At 46.8% G+C, this 20000-nt stretch overlaps 1 protein-coding gene across 1 annotated transcript in view; it reads left to right on the top strand.

Annotated features, from left to right (window-relative positions):
- cntfr (ciliary neurotrophic factor receptor) overlaps positions 1–20000 on the top strand; it is a 79791-nt gene that overhangs the window by 43752 nt on the left and 16039 nt on the right. The window contains exon 4 of the mRNA XM_056578499.1: positions 9345–9578. Within this exon, the coding sequence (XP_056434474.1) occupies positions 9345–9578 (234 nt within the window). The remainder of the gene's footprint in view (positions 1–9344; positions 9579–20000) is intronic.

Below are 20000 nucleotides of genomic sequence, written 5' to 3'. Positions count from 1 at the left end.
ATGCAAAAGCAATCTCCAACCTGCTTTATTCTATATTTTAGTGAATTCACTTTAAAAAAAACCTATGTAAGAAATCTAAAGCATATGTTGAGATGCTGAGGTGTAGAAGCAGAAGAGAAGTGGATTAGTATAAGACCCGAAAGCCAGCCTTGAGAACATGGGTCCAAGTTTGAAATAATTCCATAACCTTTAGTAATTATGTATTCCATGTGACATAAGAATTGGGACTTTATAAGCTACACATAAATGCACATCACTTGGGAGACAAACCCTGCGCACAGAAATTCAAGACTGTCGCGCTACCTCCACTCTACCACTCTCTCACAGAGACACACGGCGCAACAGAAAGAATTGGCTACATAAGGTCCAAAAAGGCCGGTGAAATTGTAATGGAATATGGTGTTTTCATGGTGATTGTGTTGTCATTCACGTCAATTTTATTAATCTTAGTTTTGTGTTGTCCTAGTTGTATGTGCTTGGTCGCCTGCGTCTGTGTGTGTACCCCTGTAGTAATACATGGAGTTGTGTGTGTGTGTGTGTTTGCGTGCGTGTTCCTGCGTCTTCCTGTCGTAATACAAGCTGTGATGTTAAGTTTATGTGTTTTGAATTTGCTAGACATGTGGTAACACAAATCTGCTCCAACACAATGCTGTCTATGTGGTTGTTATGAGGATGGTGATGCTGTGGTTGCCATGGTAATGATGTCTGTTCCTCTAACACAAGGTGACGCGTGATGTGTGCAAAACGTGTGAAAAACACATGCTTTCTTAGAGACAATCCCTCATGTTTCTCTTTATTAATGTGTGTTATTTGTGTTTGCCTGATGCACCGAAGACAGAAAACAACGTCAATGTGAGAGCAACATACCATATCCAGTCTTAGGAAGTTAGGGGGAGTGTGTGTGTGTGTGTGTGTGTGTGTGTGTGTGTGTGTGTGTGTGTGTGTGTGTGTGTGTGTGTGTGTGTGTGTGTGTGTGTGTGTGTGTGTGTGTGTGTGTGTGTGGGTGTGTGTGTTTGTTTGTTACTCGTCCGCTGGTAAAATCAAAAACTGATCTTAGTCCGGTTAGGGTGATTGGACTATTACTTCATGTCATGTAAACAAAAGTCTTAATCCTGTACATGCACCAACACACCATTGCAGATGCTATCCACAATGTAGCTACAGGCAGCTCTAAACACACTGTAGATACATAGAGCTTAACACACTGTAGCTAGAGACAGCTAAACACACTGTTACAGACAGCTAACACACTGTACCTACAAACAGCTAAACACACTGTAGCTACACACAGCTAAACACAGTGTAGCTACAGACAGCTAACCTCACTGTAGCTACACGAGTATGTAGGCTTGGTCTGCTTAATCCTGCTGGCGGGGCTAACTGACAGAGTGTTAGAGTAATATGGTATCGATGCTCAGAGTGATGCGTTTCATTCTAGAACTGCCTCTCCTGACAGAGAGACGCAAGCTGGCGCTGATGGATGGAGCCGTTGGTCCTGCTTAGCACAGCTGGAATATCACACATGCACGCTCTTTCTCTCTCTCTCTCTCTCTCTCTCTCTCTCTCTCTCTCTCTCTCTCTCTCTCTCTCTCTCTCTCTCTCTCTCTCTCTCTCTCGTTCTCTGGTATTGCTGTGCTGGTATGTGGTTGAGTTGGTTGATGAATGAGTGTGTCGCCTTGTTAAAGGACAATAATGTTTTACAGCGAGCACTCCTCTGATTGGCTGGACTACCAGCTGGTTTATAGTCAACTAGAGAGATGGACGCGTCTAGAAGAACCCAGAGGTCTGAGTCCTACCTGGTGTGAGATAACAAGAGAACATTAGTCATCTTCAATGAAACCCACACCCCCTATCTCTCTCTCTCTCTCTCTCTCTCTCTCTCTCTCTCTCTCTCTCTCTCTCTCTCTCTCTCTCTCTCTCTCTCTCTCTCTCTCTCTCTCTCTCTCTCTGCAGTCTCTGTGCTCCATCATTCTCATCCTCCTCTCCTTTCCTCCTCTCCTCATTTCTGTCTCCTCTCTCCTCTTCTCCTTTCATCATATCTCCCTCCTCTCTACTCTCCTTTCATCTCTCTCTTCTCTCGTCCTGTCCGGTCCTGTCGTCCTCCCTCTCCTCTCCTTACCTCTCCAAGGTCATGTTATATCTGCAGTCTCTATAATGATGCGGTGATTTAGTCTGCTTTCATCCAGGAGACTCTGAATATTGTCATATATTACACACCATTAATTAAGATGGCCCTTTTCCCCTCTAGCTCGCACACACTCTCACATAGACCCTTGCACGCACGCACGCACACACACACCCACATCTCTGCCTCACTCGTTTTATCTATTTTCAGTTTCACATCCATTAATGATCCTCTCAGAAAGACACACAGTAACAGACAGATAGACAGGCCGATAGGTAGACAGACAGGTAGACAGACAGACAGACAGGCAGAAAGACATACAGAGAGGTATAAAGACAGACAGGTAGACCGTTAGATGGAGAGTTATACTGAGAGTATGTGATAAGGTTGTAGTTTTCTATACAGTCTGTTGTGAAGCACACATATACACACACATGCACACCCACACACTTGTAAATGTATTGAATGAAATGTTATACACCTGTCATGAAATTAGTACCATAAAATAATTACGAATTACCATGGTGCACATGTTATGGTAATGACTACAAAGCGACATGATTATTCATGAGCAGTCCGAGCAGCTTTGTAGAAGCATCTTATCAACACAAGGTTACAAATTTTTTTATGGCTAGTATGGTTACTATGGTTACTCTGGCTTCTATTGTTTCCCTAGTTTCTATGGTTTTTATTGTAGCTATGTTGTATCCCCAGAGTTGCTATGGTTAGTGTGGGTTCCATGTCTACTAGGGTTTGTGGGAGGTGAAGTCAGGTGTGATTTCTTATCACTCAATACACCAGGGTGTGTTTATGTGTGCAACCCAGTTACACGCCATAACGTGTGTTATACCTGTTGGTCAACTTTAGCTTCCAAATGAGTTGCACATTTTCGTATTTACCTGGTTCAAATGGGCAAATACCCGGATTACGGCGACATTGGACTGTGTCAACATCACGTGATTATTTAAATTTCTGTCTGCAAATAGTGAAAAAAATGGCTGACTTTCATATTATTCGCAGTGGAAATTTCAGTGTGTTTTTAAAACAATTTTAGCGAGAGAAGTGCATTTTATTATCATAGACATCGTTCGGTCTATGTACGTTATAATGTATGTTCAGGTCTCTACATCGATAGTTTTCTACTCTTGCTATGGTGGATGTTATGGACGATGCAATCACTGCACTCACAAAGCTTGCTTGTTGTTTGTTTCATCGTCTTTGCGCTGTATGATTGTCTGAGCTGTTACGTTGAGTGTTTTTTGATGTTACTGTATTATGATGTTCCTTCAATGAAAACATATTAAAAAAGGAGGGGGGGATAGGATTGGATCTAAATCAAGCATAATAACTTTGAAGAATTCTAGTCTGTATGTTTACCAAAAATGAATCTTAGTAAGGTTTTGACGATTTTGTAAGGACTACTCAAACTTTCAACATGGTGGTCGTAGCTCTACAGGAAGTAATGTAATTAGCGGGTGACCTCTGGGTCAAATATATTTGGGAACTAGCTAGAGATATGGGATGTGTTTTGTACGAAAGAAGTCCTCACTGACATACAAGATTATCCATTTGGGGGCTTAAGCCTTTCAGTGAAGTGATGAAAATCCTTACGATAGGTCATCAGAAAATAAAACTAAAAAAAACGCCATTCATTGGTCAACAGAATGACTTGGGAGTCAGCTAGAGACGTTTAGTCTTCTGAATATCAGAGAGGACATTAAGGACGACCAGAATTTTGCAATTTTGGGATTGCTGATTCTAACCCCAATGGAAGTAATCCATTTGAGTATGTAGACAACCAGGAAGTAGAGCATTAATGGATGACTCAGGGTTCAAGGACACTTGGGAGTGAGCTCAAGACTTGGGGTCTGCGTTATGTGAAAGAGGTCCTAAAGTAAATGTAAGATTAAACATGTTGATGCTCTGGGCCCCCAGGAAGTGACGCAATTTGTAGTTGGACACGAAAGTTCACTTTGAACTAAGCTAGAGACCTAGGGTCACTTTTATATGAAAGAGTGCCTCAAGAACATATACCCTTACCAATTTAGGGGTTCAAGACTTGAAGGAATTTACATTTCCTGAATTCTCACCCAGCAGTGTGCTTCTGAGATTTTTAACTGAATTTCATCCCAGACCTACTGATTCAACACGTATATCTGAGAATCAGAGCTCCATAAACTAATTGCATCACTTTCTGTAGGCCTAGAGCTTCCCTCAGATTATTGTATTAGATAGAAATGTACTTATTCATATAAAAGAGAACAGGCATCTCTATCTTACTCGCAAGTAATTTTAGGCCGCCTTAGACTGTGTGTTTTTCTGTATCTTCTGATGACCTCTCCCTGTCAACCACCAAATGGATATTTTTGTATGTCCTTGTAATGCCCCCTTTCATACAAAAACAGACCCATGTCTCTAGCGAGCTTGAGGCATGGGTCTAGACAAATGTCCTAGACTCCTCGTTCACTGGCTATTTGCATTCCTCCCTGTAGGGCTATGACTCCCATGTTGATTTATTTTAGCAGACTTTTGAAAGTATTTGTAAGTTAGATGCAAACAGTCAAGTAAAATTATTTATGGTGATATTCCACTAAAGTCCTTGAAGGTTATTATGCATGACTTATATAAACTCACAATTCCCAATTTGGGCGACTGTTTACCTTATCTTACTGATAAAACTATTCCTGCCTTTCCAAAGCCTCTAGTTATGTCCCAGATCGTAAATATGCCAATATTATACATATATATATTGATATAAATATCGATATGTGTACATAGTGGAATTTGATACCTCAGGCCCGACCTTTGTCAACTGATTGACATATCATATATATGATAAATAAGTAGATATCTTTTTTGGTGACTTTTGTCTGGTTTGAACCCTTAAAAATCAGGGTTTCCCACAATTGTCTAAATGTCAGCATCTGCATTAAAGTTGACAGAAAATACAACCCTGATGAACAAAATATGGGCTTATATAATACATTGTAATTCATATAATACATCTATTTTATCAAATAGTCTCTGTAATGTATGATTATGCACAGAATTCCCATCCGATCATGACAAACTTAAATTGATAATGGCAAGTTACAAGCGTTTGACTGATTAATAATAATAATAATAATAATAATAATAAATGGAATTTAGATAGCGCTTTATATGGTACTCTAAGACGCTTTTCATATTGCCTTATCTGACCTATGTAACAGACATATATTAAGATAGACTAGGATTAAAAGAAAAACAGAGGTTAAACTTGAAGCATAAGGTGGGATTTAGGTGGGGAAGGCTAGTGTAAAAAGGTATGTTTTGAGTGCAGATTTGAAAGAAGAGAGGGTTGGAGAGACTTTGATGTGGGAGGGGAGTGAATTCCAAAGGGTGGGGGCAGCAACTGAGAAGGCCCGATCACCCCAAGTCTGTTGCTTAGTCTGGGGGACTTGTAGCAGTTTGGCAGAGATGGACCTGAGGAATCGGGAGGGGGCGTGGTGATGGAGGAGGTCGCCAAGGTAGGGGGGGGCTAGGCTGTTGAGGGCCTTGTAGGTGATGAGTAAGATTTTGAAGTTGATTCTGTGTTTAATTGGAAGCCAATGGAGTTCACGGAGGACAGGTGTGATGTCTTCTCTGGGGCGGGTACCAGTGAGGAGGCGTGCAGCTGAGTTCTGGACACATTAAAGTTTATTGAGGACTTTGGTGGTGGTGCCGTAGAGAAGACCATTGCAGTAGTCAATCCTGGATGAAATGAAAGCATGGATGAGTGTCTCAGCAGCGGTAGTTGACAGGTTGGGGCGGAGGCGGGCAATGTTTCGGAGGCAGTTTTGGTAATATCGTTAACATGGGGGAGAAAGGAGAGAGTGGAGTCCAGGATAACTCCAAGGTTACGGATTTTGGTGGAGGGGGTGATGGTGGAGCCGTCAATGTTAAGGCTGAAGTTCTGAGTGGAGTGAGTGAGGGTGTCAGGACCAATGATGAGGATTTCGGATTTGTTGGAGTTGAGTTTGAGAAAGCTGTTTTGCATCCAGGTCTTGATGTCAGTCAAACAGTTGGAGACGGTTGAGAGGGTGGAAGGACTGATGGTTTTGGAGGGGAGGTAAAGCTGTGTGTCATCGGCGTAACAGTGGAACCGGAGTCCATGGTGACGGAGGATCTGACCAAGTGGAAGCATGTACAGAATGAAGAGGAGTGGACCAAGCACAGAACCCTGGGGGACACCGTGGATGAGAGGTGTAGTGGCTGATTGACAGTTGTTGATGGCGATGAATTGATGTCTGTCGGAGAGATAGGATCCAAGCCAGGAGAGGGCGGTGCCAGTGATGCCAAGGGTGGATTGGAGACGGGAGATGAGAACGGAGTGATTGATCGTGTCAAAGGCAGCACTGAGGTCAAAGAGGGTGAGGATATTGAGGGAGCCATTGTCAGAGGATAGCAGAAGGTCATTGGTCACTTTGAGGAAGGCAGTTTCTGTACTGTGTTTGGAGCAGAAACCGTATTGGAAGAGTTCAAAGAGGTAGTTGGTGTCAAGGTAGGTGATGAGTTGTTTGGCAACAACACGTTCCAGGATTTTAGACAGAAAAGGTAGATTGGAGATGGGGTGGTAGTTGTTAGGGGAATCGGGATCCAGGCCGGGTTTCTTTAGTACGGGGGTGACTGATGCAAGCTTTAGGGAGGAGGGGACAAATTACAAATTTAAGTTACAAGTGAACGTATCATTGACGCCGGACCATTCAATCAAGCAGAATAGCAAAAGTGTGCTTTTAGGTATCGACAGAGGGAATTATTTTAACCAGCGATGATGATATGACAGCTGCTGTTGACTTAGTTTGCATTTGTGCATCTTCAATCCCCCAGTCAATCCCCCACCCGAACAAAATACAAGCAATGCTGTGGTATCATTTGGCACCACCATCAGTTAGCACCACCATCCTCCTAATTCCCCACTGACACACGTGCACAATTTTCCCAAGGATTATTAAAGACTTCCCCCCTAGCATTTTCCCATGTCATGATGACTATCTACTTAAACTGTAAATAATGTAGGTGAAAAAAAACCTTTTAAAAATATTTTTGTAGAATCGATTGCTACCTCCGCCTGACCGGAGGGTGGCGGTGGCATTGTGGGTAGTCTCCCGGACATCCAGAGAAGAGGAAGAAACGGGCCTTCCTATTGGCAGTCTCGCATGTGTTTCTATTGAAAAGCCTGCTATTAACAAACTGTTACAAACAAACAACACACTGTAACTGATTGCTCAGATTACTAAATGAAAAATAATGATCTAAACCCAATGCAAGCTACGTGGTGTCAGCAATGTCCGTGTCCATAGCAACGTGTCCTCACCGGCATAACATTTATTGATATAGTAATATTTTTGGTTGGACCCAACCTGGATGTATTCATATTTATAGTATGACACTGACCACAATGAATTTAAATTAGTCAGACAATTAAGGAAAATAAACAGAGCAAGTAATGAATTTGCAATCATTTAAGATTTGTGCTAAAAAAAAGTATGCTGGACCTCACGGCCAAGCTAATGACCAGAATATAATGACTAGAACATACTTATCCGGTCTTCATCTTCACAGAGCACCGGTTTTTCTGTTATAGCCACCCTGGAGAGTAAGAGTATGAATTTAAGGCATTATGAAGTTGTTTCACTGTAGTCCATAGATAATATATTCTACTCCATGGACTAACCCTTATATATCCTGTCTATACGTATTCTATCTCAATAATTAAATCAACGTGTAATGGTAATCTTGGTCATCTGAATTCAGTATGCATATATATTCAGCAGCCACTTCAGGGAGATAATAAGAGAATATGAAAAAGACAAAAAATAATAAATAATTCAGTTTTCCTGATGCAACCAATCTCAGAGATGGTTGTCCTCATTAGTCCCTTGGACCCTAGGATCAGAAGATAGGGTCCAGGGTGAATGATACCCAAGTTGTCCTTCAAGTGAGGCTGCAGCATGACACTGACCCTTAAACCCATAAACTATCGTCTGTGTGGCACTGCGTGGCATCATACTAGGTGTGCGTGTTTGTGTGTGTGTTTGCGGGGGGGGGGATTTCCTCTGCCCTCCTTTCTCCACTCCTCTCCCCATGTTGCAATGGGTCCTGAGCATGACATCTAACAACAGGCCTAGGGTCTGTGATCCACGCTAGCAGCTAGCATGCTAATGGTACTTTATGCAGATGAGGCCACCCATTGGTCCCAATTATCTGGAGAGGAAGAGATCAAAGAAGCATTCTATTTTGTCACACACAAGCATGCATGCCCACGCACACATCCATGCATACACACATACACACATATACACACAGACACATAGTAAGACAGGCAGGCAGGCCGACAGAAAGACAGACAGACAGACAAACAGGCAGACAGGCAGGAAGACAGACAGACAAACAGATTGGTGTTACCTTGGTGTGGTATCTTGTGGTATTAAAAATAGATGTGTCTGTTAGAAGGCATGAAATATACATGAAACATACAGCTGACATCTGGATCAGCTCTGGCAGAATACCCAGATATCACCGAGGGACGATGGGGGAAAAGAGGGGGATGGAGAGCCAGGTGTCACTTAGCTCCTAGCTCAAAGACAAAACAAGAGAAGGAACCAGTATATAAACCACACTAACACCAACGCTTACCCCACTAGGATTAACCTAAAACATGCTAACGCTAACATTAACCCACTATGTTTAATCAAGACCATGCTAACACTAATGCGAAGCCGCCTGTCATAAATATAAACCACACTAAAGCTAAGGCTAAAACAATGCTAACACTAATGCTGTGCGGGCTGTGTTTTACTTAAACCATGGTAACGCTTAGGCCCTGTACTGCTCCTTAACCATGCTAACTGGTAACCCTGCTAACCCCCTGCATTTAACATAAACCATGCACACAAGAATGCATACCTCCCTGTGTTTAACCTAAACCATGCTAACACTAACACCAACCCTCCGTGTGTTTATCCTAAACCATACGAAATCTACCCCCCCACCCCCCCAGTGTTTAACACAAACCATGCGTTTACCCCCTCTGTTGAACCAGTTTATTAACCATCTTAATGCTAACCCCCCAGTGTTTCACCCACAAAATGCTAACGTTTACCCCCTCTGTTGAACCAGTTTATAAACCATGCTAATGCTAACCCCCCAGTGTATAACCTACAACGTGCTAACACTGAGCCCGCTCTGCCTCTCTTAGTGGCCAGGAACCAGTACGAGCGGATGGGTAGCGATGTCACGATGAAGTGCGGTTTCCTTGAAGACGATGCGTCGGTGTCGTGGAAGGTGAACGGCACGGATGTGCGTGCGCGGCACCGCCTGGACGGGCCGCGGCTGGTCCTCACCCATGTGGATCTTGGACACAACGGCCTCTACAGCTGCTTCCAGAACCCTCTAGGGGAGCGCAGGGACACCATCATCCTCCGCATCGGCAGTAAGTACACCGCTACGCTACAAGCTACATGACACATGCTACGTGATACATGATAAACACTACATGATACATGATAAACACTACATGATACATGCTACATGATACATGATACATGATACATGATACACACTACATGATAAAGGCTACAAGACACATGATAAACACTACATGATGCTACTTGATAAATGATAAACACTACATGATATATGCTACTTGATACTTGATAAACACTACTTTATACTTGATGAACACTACATGCTACTAGTGGGTCATACATGCCACATGCTAAATTATACATTGTAACGGGGGGGCTAGGCAGGACCCAAGTGCACTGACTGACAATGGTGACAGGGCAGTCAAAAGGTTTATTGTTGGCACAGATGATCAGGATCGGGTAGGCAGAGAAAACGGCAGTGATGTTATGGTTTGCGTCAAGGCATCGGGCGTGTGTCGAGTACCTCGGCTCCTCCCAGCAGAGAAGCTCCGTATCGAGTAGGATTCACATAGGAGAAATGACGTAGCGTGTGACGTTCGAGGCTTCATCTTGGGCTGTTCTGCGATATGGGTTCACAATTGGCCCATTTTTACAAAAAGAAGACACTACCCAGTTCCAAGATCACTTTAATGGAATGTTATTCTCAGTCATCATGCAGTTCTCTTATTACAATTATTAGTAGGCTACTGTAGTTGATAAGACATTCTATTTTGCCGGGATGACTTAGAATCTTTTGTCAAATTTATTTTCTACCATGAACTCGGAAGATATTTATGAACGGCACCCTCACACGTATCACTGAAATTACTTTAATTCTCAAATGTTTTGAGGTTGTACGAAGCAAACATCACATCACAGGAAACTCTTTCTTTCATCATAATTTCATTCACCACTAGGTGTCCCTAGCGTACTAATTTGAAGCTTCGAGGTCGAACCACTTTGGTGGTTCATCTGGCTGCGAGGCTTTGACGTGTCATGAGGCATCATCTCGGCACCACTAGTCAACGGGGGCAGGCAAGAATTCGGGGACCGGCAGGCAATCAGGTAGACTGGGGGTTCCGTCGGCGGGCGGGTAGTCGCGCAGGCGAGGGGTCGGTATCAGGAGGGCAGACAGGCAGGCGAGGAGCAGGAAACAGGGAAGAAGACAGGCCGGCAGGGACTCGACAACAGGCGGGTGGTCAGACAGGCGAGGGTTCGGGAACAGGCATGATCAGCGTGGTAGAAACAGTTCTGGAGTTGTGGGAAAGCTCTGTGAGTAACGAGAGACGATCTGGCAGAGACTAAGTGGAGAGAGAGGATTTATATAGAGGGAGCACAGGTGAAGGTGGTTGGGTTAATTAGGGGAGATCAGGCTGGCAGGCAGGTGAATGGGAAAACCAGGGGCGGACCATGACAGTACCCCCTCCCCCCGGCAAGGGACGGCTCCAGACGTCCTAGATCAAACAGGGAGGGTGGAGAGGGTTAGAATTCCCCCGAGGCATCAGAGATTGCGTCCTCCGTAGACAAGGTGGGCGCGACATCCTCCTCGGGAGGTCAGAAGAACCACCCGGAGATGGAACCGTAGTGGGCGGATGAGAGGACGGGGCACGGCAGGTTGGTCAGGATGGGACCGGTGGGAGTCAGAGATGAGACGGGCATCCATGATGAAGCGAGCAGGGATCCAGGAGTGCTCCTCCGGACCGTACCCCTCCCAATCCACCAGGTACTGTACCCCACGTCCACGGCGGCTGGAGTGAAGGAGGCGCCGGACAGTGTACACTGGACCGGAGCCAGAGGGCTCTCCTGGACGTGCTTGACTCTGGAGACATGGAATGTCGGGTGGATCATCATGGACCTAGGGAGCCGAAGGCGTACCGCCTCCGTGTTACTGACACGAGTGATGGGGAAGGGGCCTACAAACCTGGGGGGCAGCTTGCAACTCTCCAACTTAAGGGGGAGGTCGCGGGTGGAGAGCCAGACCTTCTGGCCAGTCTGGTAGGCAGGGGCCGGCGTACGGCGCTTGTTGGCGGCGGCAGCGTGGCGGTCCGCTGATTTGGTGAGGCTAGTGCGCCCCTGGTCCCAGGTGCGTCTGCAGCGGCGAATGAGGGCTTGTGCAGAGGGACAGGAGGACTCCTTCTCTAAGTTGGGAAACAGGGGTGGCAGATACCCGTAGGCGCATTGGAAGGGAGAGAGGCCTGTGGATGAGCAGGTGAGGGTGTTACGCGCATACTCTACCCACACCGGATTGCGGTTCACCAGGCAGCGGTGGGTGGTCTCCAGATCTTGGTTCACCTTCTCGGTCTGTCCATTGGACTGGGGATGGAAGCCGAAAAACAGGCTGATGGAAGCCCCAACTAGGCTGCAAAACTCCCTCCAGAAGACCGACGTGAATTGGGGCCCCCAATCAGAAACGACATCAGTGGGCAGACCATGGAGGCAGAAGACATGGTGGAGGGCCAGTTCCGCCGTCTCCCTGGCAGAGGGGAGTTTAGCAAGGGGAATGAAATGGGCCAGCTTACTAAGTCGATCGACGATGGTGAGGACGACAGTGTGGCCTTTGGATGCAGGTAGACCAGACACAAAGTCCAGGGAGATATGCGACCAGGGACGATGGGGGATGGGCAATGGATGCAGGAGGCCGGCTGGTGGGCGGCGAGAGGTCCTATTCCGGTTGGATCTAAAGGATGGGGGCGATGATGAAGCGAGTCTTGAGGGTGTTGAAGGAGTCTTGTGCCTCGTCAGACCAGCGGAAGGGGATCTTGACAGGTCACTCCCCACACCCGGACGGAACAAATAGACCAGTCAATGTTGGGGTTGTGCCTGGGAAGCCAGGAGTGACCCAAGATGACAGGCTGGCTGGGTGTAGGCAGAAGCATGAACTGGATGGTCTCCCTGTGGCCCCCCGGCAGGAGCATATGCACAGGGTTTGTCCAAGAAGTTACCCTCCCCAGCACGTGTCCATCCAGGGCTCTAGCAAAAGTTGACGACGGCAGTCTCTCTGGACGGAGTCCCAGCCGCAGAGCGAGGGACCGGTCCATGATGCTCTCGTCGGCCCCTGAATCGACGAGGGCGGCTATGGGATGGGAACCGGAGGACAGCAGGAGCTCACCGGAGAGGGTGGGTCTTCTGGGAGAGGCAGAGTCTACCACTTGAGCTCACCAGTATGCCTCTGGTTACTGGGAGGCTGGGGAGAGGAGGGCTGCGTGGCAGGGTAGGACATGACGGAGCCTCTGAACGCCCCTCCCTCCTGCGAGCCTGGATACGGAGGTCGAGGCGGGTGGCGAGCTCGATCAGGCCCTCCAGCGTAGACGGTGGGTCATGGGCGACGAGCTCGTCCTTGATGTGCCCAGCCTGGCCCCGCAAGAAGAAATCAAGGAGAGCGGCTGGGTTTCAGTCGCTCATGGGGGCCCTGGTACGGAAGTCAATGGGGTAGTTTGTGACTGAGCGGCTTCCCTGGGAAAGGGCCAACAGTTCCCGCCCGGCTTCGGCCCCCAGAGGTCCGGTACCGTAGACTCTTCTGAGCTCATCGGCGAAGGTCTGGAAAGAGATGCAGGTGGGGGTCCCTTTCTGACACTCAGCTGTGCCCCAAAAACACGCCCGCCCAGAGAGGTGGTTGATGATGTAAGTCACCCGGGCTTCTTCGGAGGTGAAGGTGAGCGGCTGAAGGACGAAGATGATGGAGCAGTTGCACAAGAAGGCGTTACAAGTGGTAGGGTCGCCATTATTAAGAGACCTTACCTCTCCGGCTGAGAGGACGCTGAGAGGACGCTGGCGTAAATGTCGCCACTTCTTAGCCTCCTTAGCCTTCTAAACCCTCCAAACTCGCCATAATTCCTAGCCTTGATCTGCCCTTCTACATCGCGGGTCCGCACGTTGATCTACAGTGCTGGAACTTACCTGTTTTCCCTGGATTTCCCTGGATTGCATCGTCCATAGTAGTCTCGCTGTGGTCTCCCGCTAGGTAGATAGCAGCCGCGTTAGCCTGCTGCTATGGGTGAGCGATTTCTATCTACAAATACTCTGCTGCTGAACTCGTACAACTCAATACTCTCTCGCTTCCGAACTGCCTTAAGGTCATCAGATCTTTCTGCCTTCTCCGTCGCCCTCGTTACGTCCGTAGGGCCGTCCGACACAAGTTTGTTAACATGGACACTACTCCAGCTGTTCCCGCAGTTTGCTATACTATGGGGTTCAGAGCTCTTTGAACCCCTTCAGTCTGGCTTCAGAATTCACGCCGACAATGGCCTCATCTCCATTCTTATCCTCCTCGATCTCTCAGCAGCCTTTGACACAGTATCCCATTCCATCCTCCTCACCCGTCTTGCTGAGCTCATTGGTCTCAGTGGCTCAGCCCTCTCCTGGTTTCAGTCCTACCTCGCCAACCGCCAACAATACGTCACCTTGGACGATGCCACCTCCACCACGGCACCAGTCAACCATGGTGTTCCCCAGGGATCCGTGCTCGGCCCTTTACTATTCACCATTTACATGCTCCCCCTTGGTCAAATCATCCGTCATCATGGTCTCAGTTTCCACTGCTACGCTGATGATACTCAACTATACATCAGCACCAAACCCTCAACTCAGTTTCCACCGGCCCCACTCATCAACTGTCTGCAAGACCTAAAAATCTGGATAACCTCTAATCTACTCAAATTGAACAGCAATAAAACAGAGCTCATGGTCGTGGCCCCCAAGTCACTGCTCAGGAAGGTTGGGGATCTTCTGCTGGAAGTGGATGGCTGCCCTATCACCCCATCCCCCGTAGTCCGCAACCTGGGTGTCATCCTTGACCCCACCCTGTCATTTCAGCCTCATATCAACAACACCACAAAATCTGCATTCTTCCATCTGAGAAACATTGCAAGACTCCGACCCTCACTCTCAGACTCAGTCACTGAAACACTCATCCACTGCTTCATCTCCACCCGTCTGGACTATTGTAATTCCATCCTCACAGGTCTCCCCTCCAAAACCTTGGACCGACTGCAATATTTTCAGAACTCAGCTGCCAGGGTTTTAACTGGCACTAAGCCCTGGCAGCATATCACCCCCATCCTGATGCAACTCCACTGGTTACCTGTTAAGTCCCGGATCAAGTTTAAAATCCTCCTACTCACCTACAAGTCCCTGCATGCTCTGGCCCCCCGTTACCTCTCTGACCTCCTCCATCCCTACACCCCCTGCGGTCCCTCAGGTCCTCTGCTAAGGACCAGCTGGAAACCCCCCGCACCAGACTCAAGACCTTTGGGGACAGGGCCTTCTGCGCCTCTGCCCCCACTCTGTGGAATCTGCTCCCCCTCCATATTCGCTGTGCCACTTCAGTGGAGTCCTTCAAAAAGCTCCTGAAGGCACACCTCTTCTTAGAGGCCTATGGCCTTTAACCTGCCCCCCCCCCCCCCCTGTGTACACCTTTTGTAAAGCGACCTTGGGTACCTTGAAAGGCGCTATATAAATTGAATTTATTATTATTATTATTATTATTATAACGCTCGGGAATCCCCACATTGGGCTCACGGGGAGAAGGGACGGGAGGTGGAGCGGCGGCACCTACTTGGGCGTTCGCCAATTCCTGGCGGACGTGCGCCAGGTCCCGCTGATTCTGTGCTGTGGCAGCCGTGGTAGCGGCCATCAGCTCGTGCAGGGCACTCTCTACTCGGATCCGGTCGTCAGCCTGAGCTGGGTCCATTCTTGGCCAGATCGTGCTGTAACGGGGGCGTAAGGCAGGACCCAAGTGCACAGACTGAAAATGGTGACAGGGCAGTCCAACGGCTTATTGTTGGCACAGATGATCAGGATCGGGCAGGCAGAGTAAACGGGGGCAGGCAAGAGTTCGGGGACCGGCAGGCAATCAGGTGGACTGGGGGTTCCGTCGGCGGGCAGGTGCTCAGACAGGCGAGGGTTCGGGAACAGGCATGATCAGCGTTGTAGAAACAGTTCTGGAGTTGCGCGAAAGCTCTGTGAGTAACGAGAGACGATCTGGCTGAGTGGAGAGAGGATTTATATAGAGGGAGCACAGGTGAAGATGGTTGGGCTAATCAGGGGAGATCAGGGTAGCAGGCAGGTGATTGGGAAAACCAGGGGCGGACCGTGACAATACATGATATATGATACATGATACCCGGTAAATGATACTAGTAGGTGATACACGCCACATGATGTATGATTGAATTGAATTGAATTTATTGTTGTCATTACACATGTTACAGAGCAACAGAGCAACGAAATTCCCAGTTACATTCCGTCCAAGAAACATAAAAGACAGTGTGGGGAGACAGGACGGAGAGACTGTCAGGCGCTTGTTCAACAAGAACCATGTTATATAAGAAAGTTTAAAAAGCTAAACAAGAGGGTAACGAGGGGGGAAAAAAATTGTCAATACCCCAAACTATGCTCCTTTAAGGGGGGCACAGTGTAGGGATTAGCAAAAAAAACACCTCAACACATAAGCATCACATCAAAAACATCACAATCGCATATGGGAGGGGGGATACATGCTATATGCTATATGATACATGATATGACGCATTGTAAATGATATATGCCATATGATATATGATATAAGCCATATGATACATGATACATGATATACGCCATATGATACATGATATAATACATTTTACATGATATATACCATATGATACATGATAAATGCCATATGATAAATGATACATGCCATATGATACATTATACATGATACATGCCATATGATACATGAAACATGATACATGATACATAATATATGATACATGATACATGATCCTTTTCACATGATACACACTAGATATTTCAAGACACACGCTTCATGCTGCATGACAAATGCTCCATATAAGTAAGTAAGTAAATAACATTTATTTATAAGGCACATTTAAAAACAGTTTTCACTGGAAAAAGTGCTGTACATGGTGCAAAAAGGCATAAAAAAGAACACATACCACATACATACACAGTGCATGAAAAACATAAAAATAAACAACATATCACAAAAGGGGAGGAAAGGCCAGGGAGAAGAGGTGTGTTTTGAGCTTAGATTTAAAAATGGTGACGGAAGGAGCATCTCTAATTGAAGGCGGCAGTTCGTTCGTTGATGATCATAAAATCCTATAATAAAAAATATAATGAATTCTGTCCATGCTCCATATAACACATGCTACATGCCACAACATGCTAATGCTCAATACTACATGATACACCATCAACCTCTGCATCCACAGTAAGGATGCCACTGTGCTACCTGCTACACCAGCCGCTTAATGCTAGTAGTTACAACAATCAAACTACCTTTATTCAAAGATGAGATACTTTCATTTCCACATGCTCTTCTACAAGAGCAATATAAGTCCACTCTATAATATCTACCTTCAGTATGATATTAGGACAATATTAAAGATATTCTTTGACCAAATTTAAACTGTTTCGCTCGATTTCGATGATTTTTTATCTGTTTATTTCTACAGTGTCCATTATACACCACGTTTGATCTGTTTTTATTTAAGCGGGGACCATTTTGAACGGCACTATGGTATTTTTACGGTGGTGTGAACACTCATTTTAACACTGGTTCGGTTTGCTTTAGGTATGAACGTAATCCGACACAACTAAAGGAACTAAACCCAAACAAAAGTGGATCGTGGGATGAACATGCACTTTTGCCGTAAACTGAAAATAATAAACATGGCTGCCATTGAGATACTTCTGGGTCATTTCACTCAGTTAGGAATCTTCCTAGGCAATGACTACTATTCGAACGCAGCCCGAGTTTATCTGACGCTGTTTCCATGGCAGCCAGCTAAATTAGTTATGACATCAGAAAGTGACGGGTGGCCGGTTGGTTAGCCCCGCCGCTACACGCCGCATGCTCACTGCAGCAACACATTGCTGAGTGACCACGGTCGACTTAGCTCAGGAGGCAGAGCGGCTTGACTTGTTACTGGGAGATTTCTAGTTTGATCCCCAGAGTGTCGAGGTGTCAGCAAGCAAATGCCCAACACTAACTGCTTCAGACGAGCCGGTTGTCGCCTTGCACGGTTGACTCCGCCGTGAATGTGCGCGTTGATTGTTGTAAATTGCGGTGGATAGGAGCGTCTGCTAAATACTCTGATGTAAAATGTGCTAACCTCGCTACAGGTTAGCTTCCTGCATCATGAGGCTATGACGTCATGATAAACACGACATTCTGGATCCTCCCAGAGCAGAGAGTTGCTCAGCCAATCAGACAGCAGAACCTAGAAGCATATAGCACAGCACAGCATAGCATAATGGCGCACTGCATAGCCTAATGTATTACAGCTCAGCACCACATAGGATGCCATTGCTTAGCATCAGGGCATAGGCTTCTAGGTGTGTAGTGTGATGTTTATTGACGATTAAGTATAAAGGAATATTGGTTGCAGTCCAAGATGTTGACACCCACACAGACAAACACATACAAACACACACACACCCGCGCACGCACGCACACGCACACACACACACACACACACACACACACACACACACACACACACACACACACACACACACACACACACACACACACACACACAAACACACAGAGATGTTGTTTCAGGCTGAGCTAATGGGATTGTCAGAGAGAGAGAGAGAGAGAGAGAGAGAGAGAGAGAGAGAGAGAGAGAGAGAGAGAGAGAGAGAGAGAGAGAGAGAGAGAGAGAGCTCTACTTCCTGCAAACCAGGAAGCAGCTAGGGATAGGAATGTGATGGAGTGTGTTTTTGTTCTTAATTTTATATTGTTATAATTTTAGATGATATATTATGCATATTATTTAATTGTTTCATAATATAATAGCAATATATTTTTTATGAAAGGCACCCTACTCTGTCATCATCAGCAGTAAAAAAATAATGACTCTCTGCCAAACATCATGAATCAAACTCTTGAACCCAAGTGGTTTCATTGAACATTGTTGCAGGTTTGCTTCAGGGTTCGTATTTTTGTATTCTTTGGTTCGTAAGGTTTCACTCCTCTCTCCACATAATCGTTAATCATCCTTCACTCTCTCCTTCTCCCCTGCTCTGTCACTCTCCTTCACTCTCCTCACTCTCCTTCTCCCCTGCTCTGTCACTCTCCTCACTCTCCTTCTCCCCTGCTCTGTCACTCTCCTTCACTCTCCTCACTCTCCTTCTCCCCTGCTCTGTCACTCTCCTCACTCTCCTTCTCCCCTGCTCTGTCACTCTCCTCACTCTCCTTCTCCCCTGCTCTGTCACTCTCCTTCACTCTCCTCACTCTCCTTCTCCCCCGCTCTGTCACTCTCCTCACTCTCCTTCTCCCCTGCTCTGTCACTCTCCTTCACTCTCCTCACTCTCCTTCTCCCCCGCTCTGTCACTCTCCTCACTCTCCTCACTCTCCTTCTCCCCTGCTCTGTCACTCTCCTCACTCTCCTTCTCCCCCGCTCTGTCACTCTCCTTACTCTCCCCACTCTCCTTCTCCCCTGCTCTGTCACTCTCCTCACTCTCCTCACTCTCCTTCTCCCCCGCTCTGTCACTCTCCTCACTTTCCTTCTCCCCTGCTCTGTCATTCTCCTCACTCTCCTCACTCTCCTTCTCCCCTGCTCTGTCACTCTCCTCACTCTCCTCACTCTCCTTCTCCCCTGCTCTGTCACTCTCCTCACTCTCCTTCTCCCCTGCTCTGTCACTCTCCCCACTCTCCTTCTCCCCTGCTCTGTCACTCTCCTCACTCCCCTCACTCCCCTTTTCCCCTGCTCTGTCACTCTCCTCACTCTCCTTCTCCCCTGCTCTGTCACTCTCCCCACTCTCCTTCTCCCCTGCTCTGTCACTCTCCTCACTCCCCTCACTCCCCTTTTCCCCTGCTCTGTCTCTCTCCTCACTCTGCCCTTCTCTCTTCTGACCTTCACTGGGGAGAGTTGATGCTCATTGGTTCAATTGATCCAAGCTATCTATTGGCTTGACTATTAACTCACCTGTTAGCTCAGCTCTTAGCATAGCAGCGGAAGGTGGGGGCGGGTTTATACATGGGTTGGCATGGTCCCCATGGAGACGGCAGCCTGCTGGATCCAGCCACTCCAAGGTGAAGGGTGTTGACTCAGTTTAACCTCACAGAAAAACCTGTTTGTGTGTGTGTGTCTGTGCGGTAGCCATGATAACTGCATACCAGTGTCAAACCAACCCTAAAACCACATGTAAATGATATGTGTATAATCAGACTGGGGATTTACCCAGGATAGAAGTAATGGTAAAATAGAAATAGTACTTTACTCGACGCACACACTCATAGACACACACACACACACACACACACACACAAACAAACACACTCTCTTTCTCTTTCTATCTCTCTCTCTCAAACACACAAACGCACATGCACACAAACACACGCACACACACACACACACACACAGGCCACAGACAGTGAGGGCCGGGCCGGGGATGTGGTCTGTGGTGCGTTCAAGGCTGCTACTGTTGTTTCTGAA

The sequence above is a fragment of the Gadus chalcogrammus genome, chromosome 19, assembly GCF_026213295.1.
Source record: "Gadus chalcogrammus isolate NIFS_2021 chromosome 19, NIFS_Gcha_1.0, whole genome shotgun sequence".
NCBI lineage: Eukaryota > Metazoa > Chordata > Actinopteri > Gadiformes > Gadidae > Gadus > Gadus chalcogrammus.
This window is presented reverse-complemented; position numbering and strand designations above follow the sequence as displayed.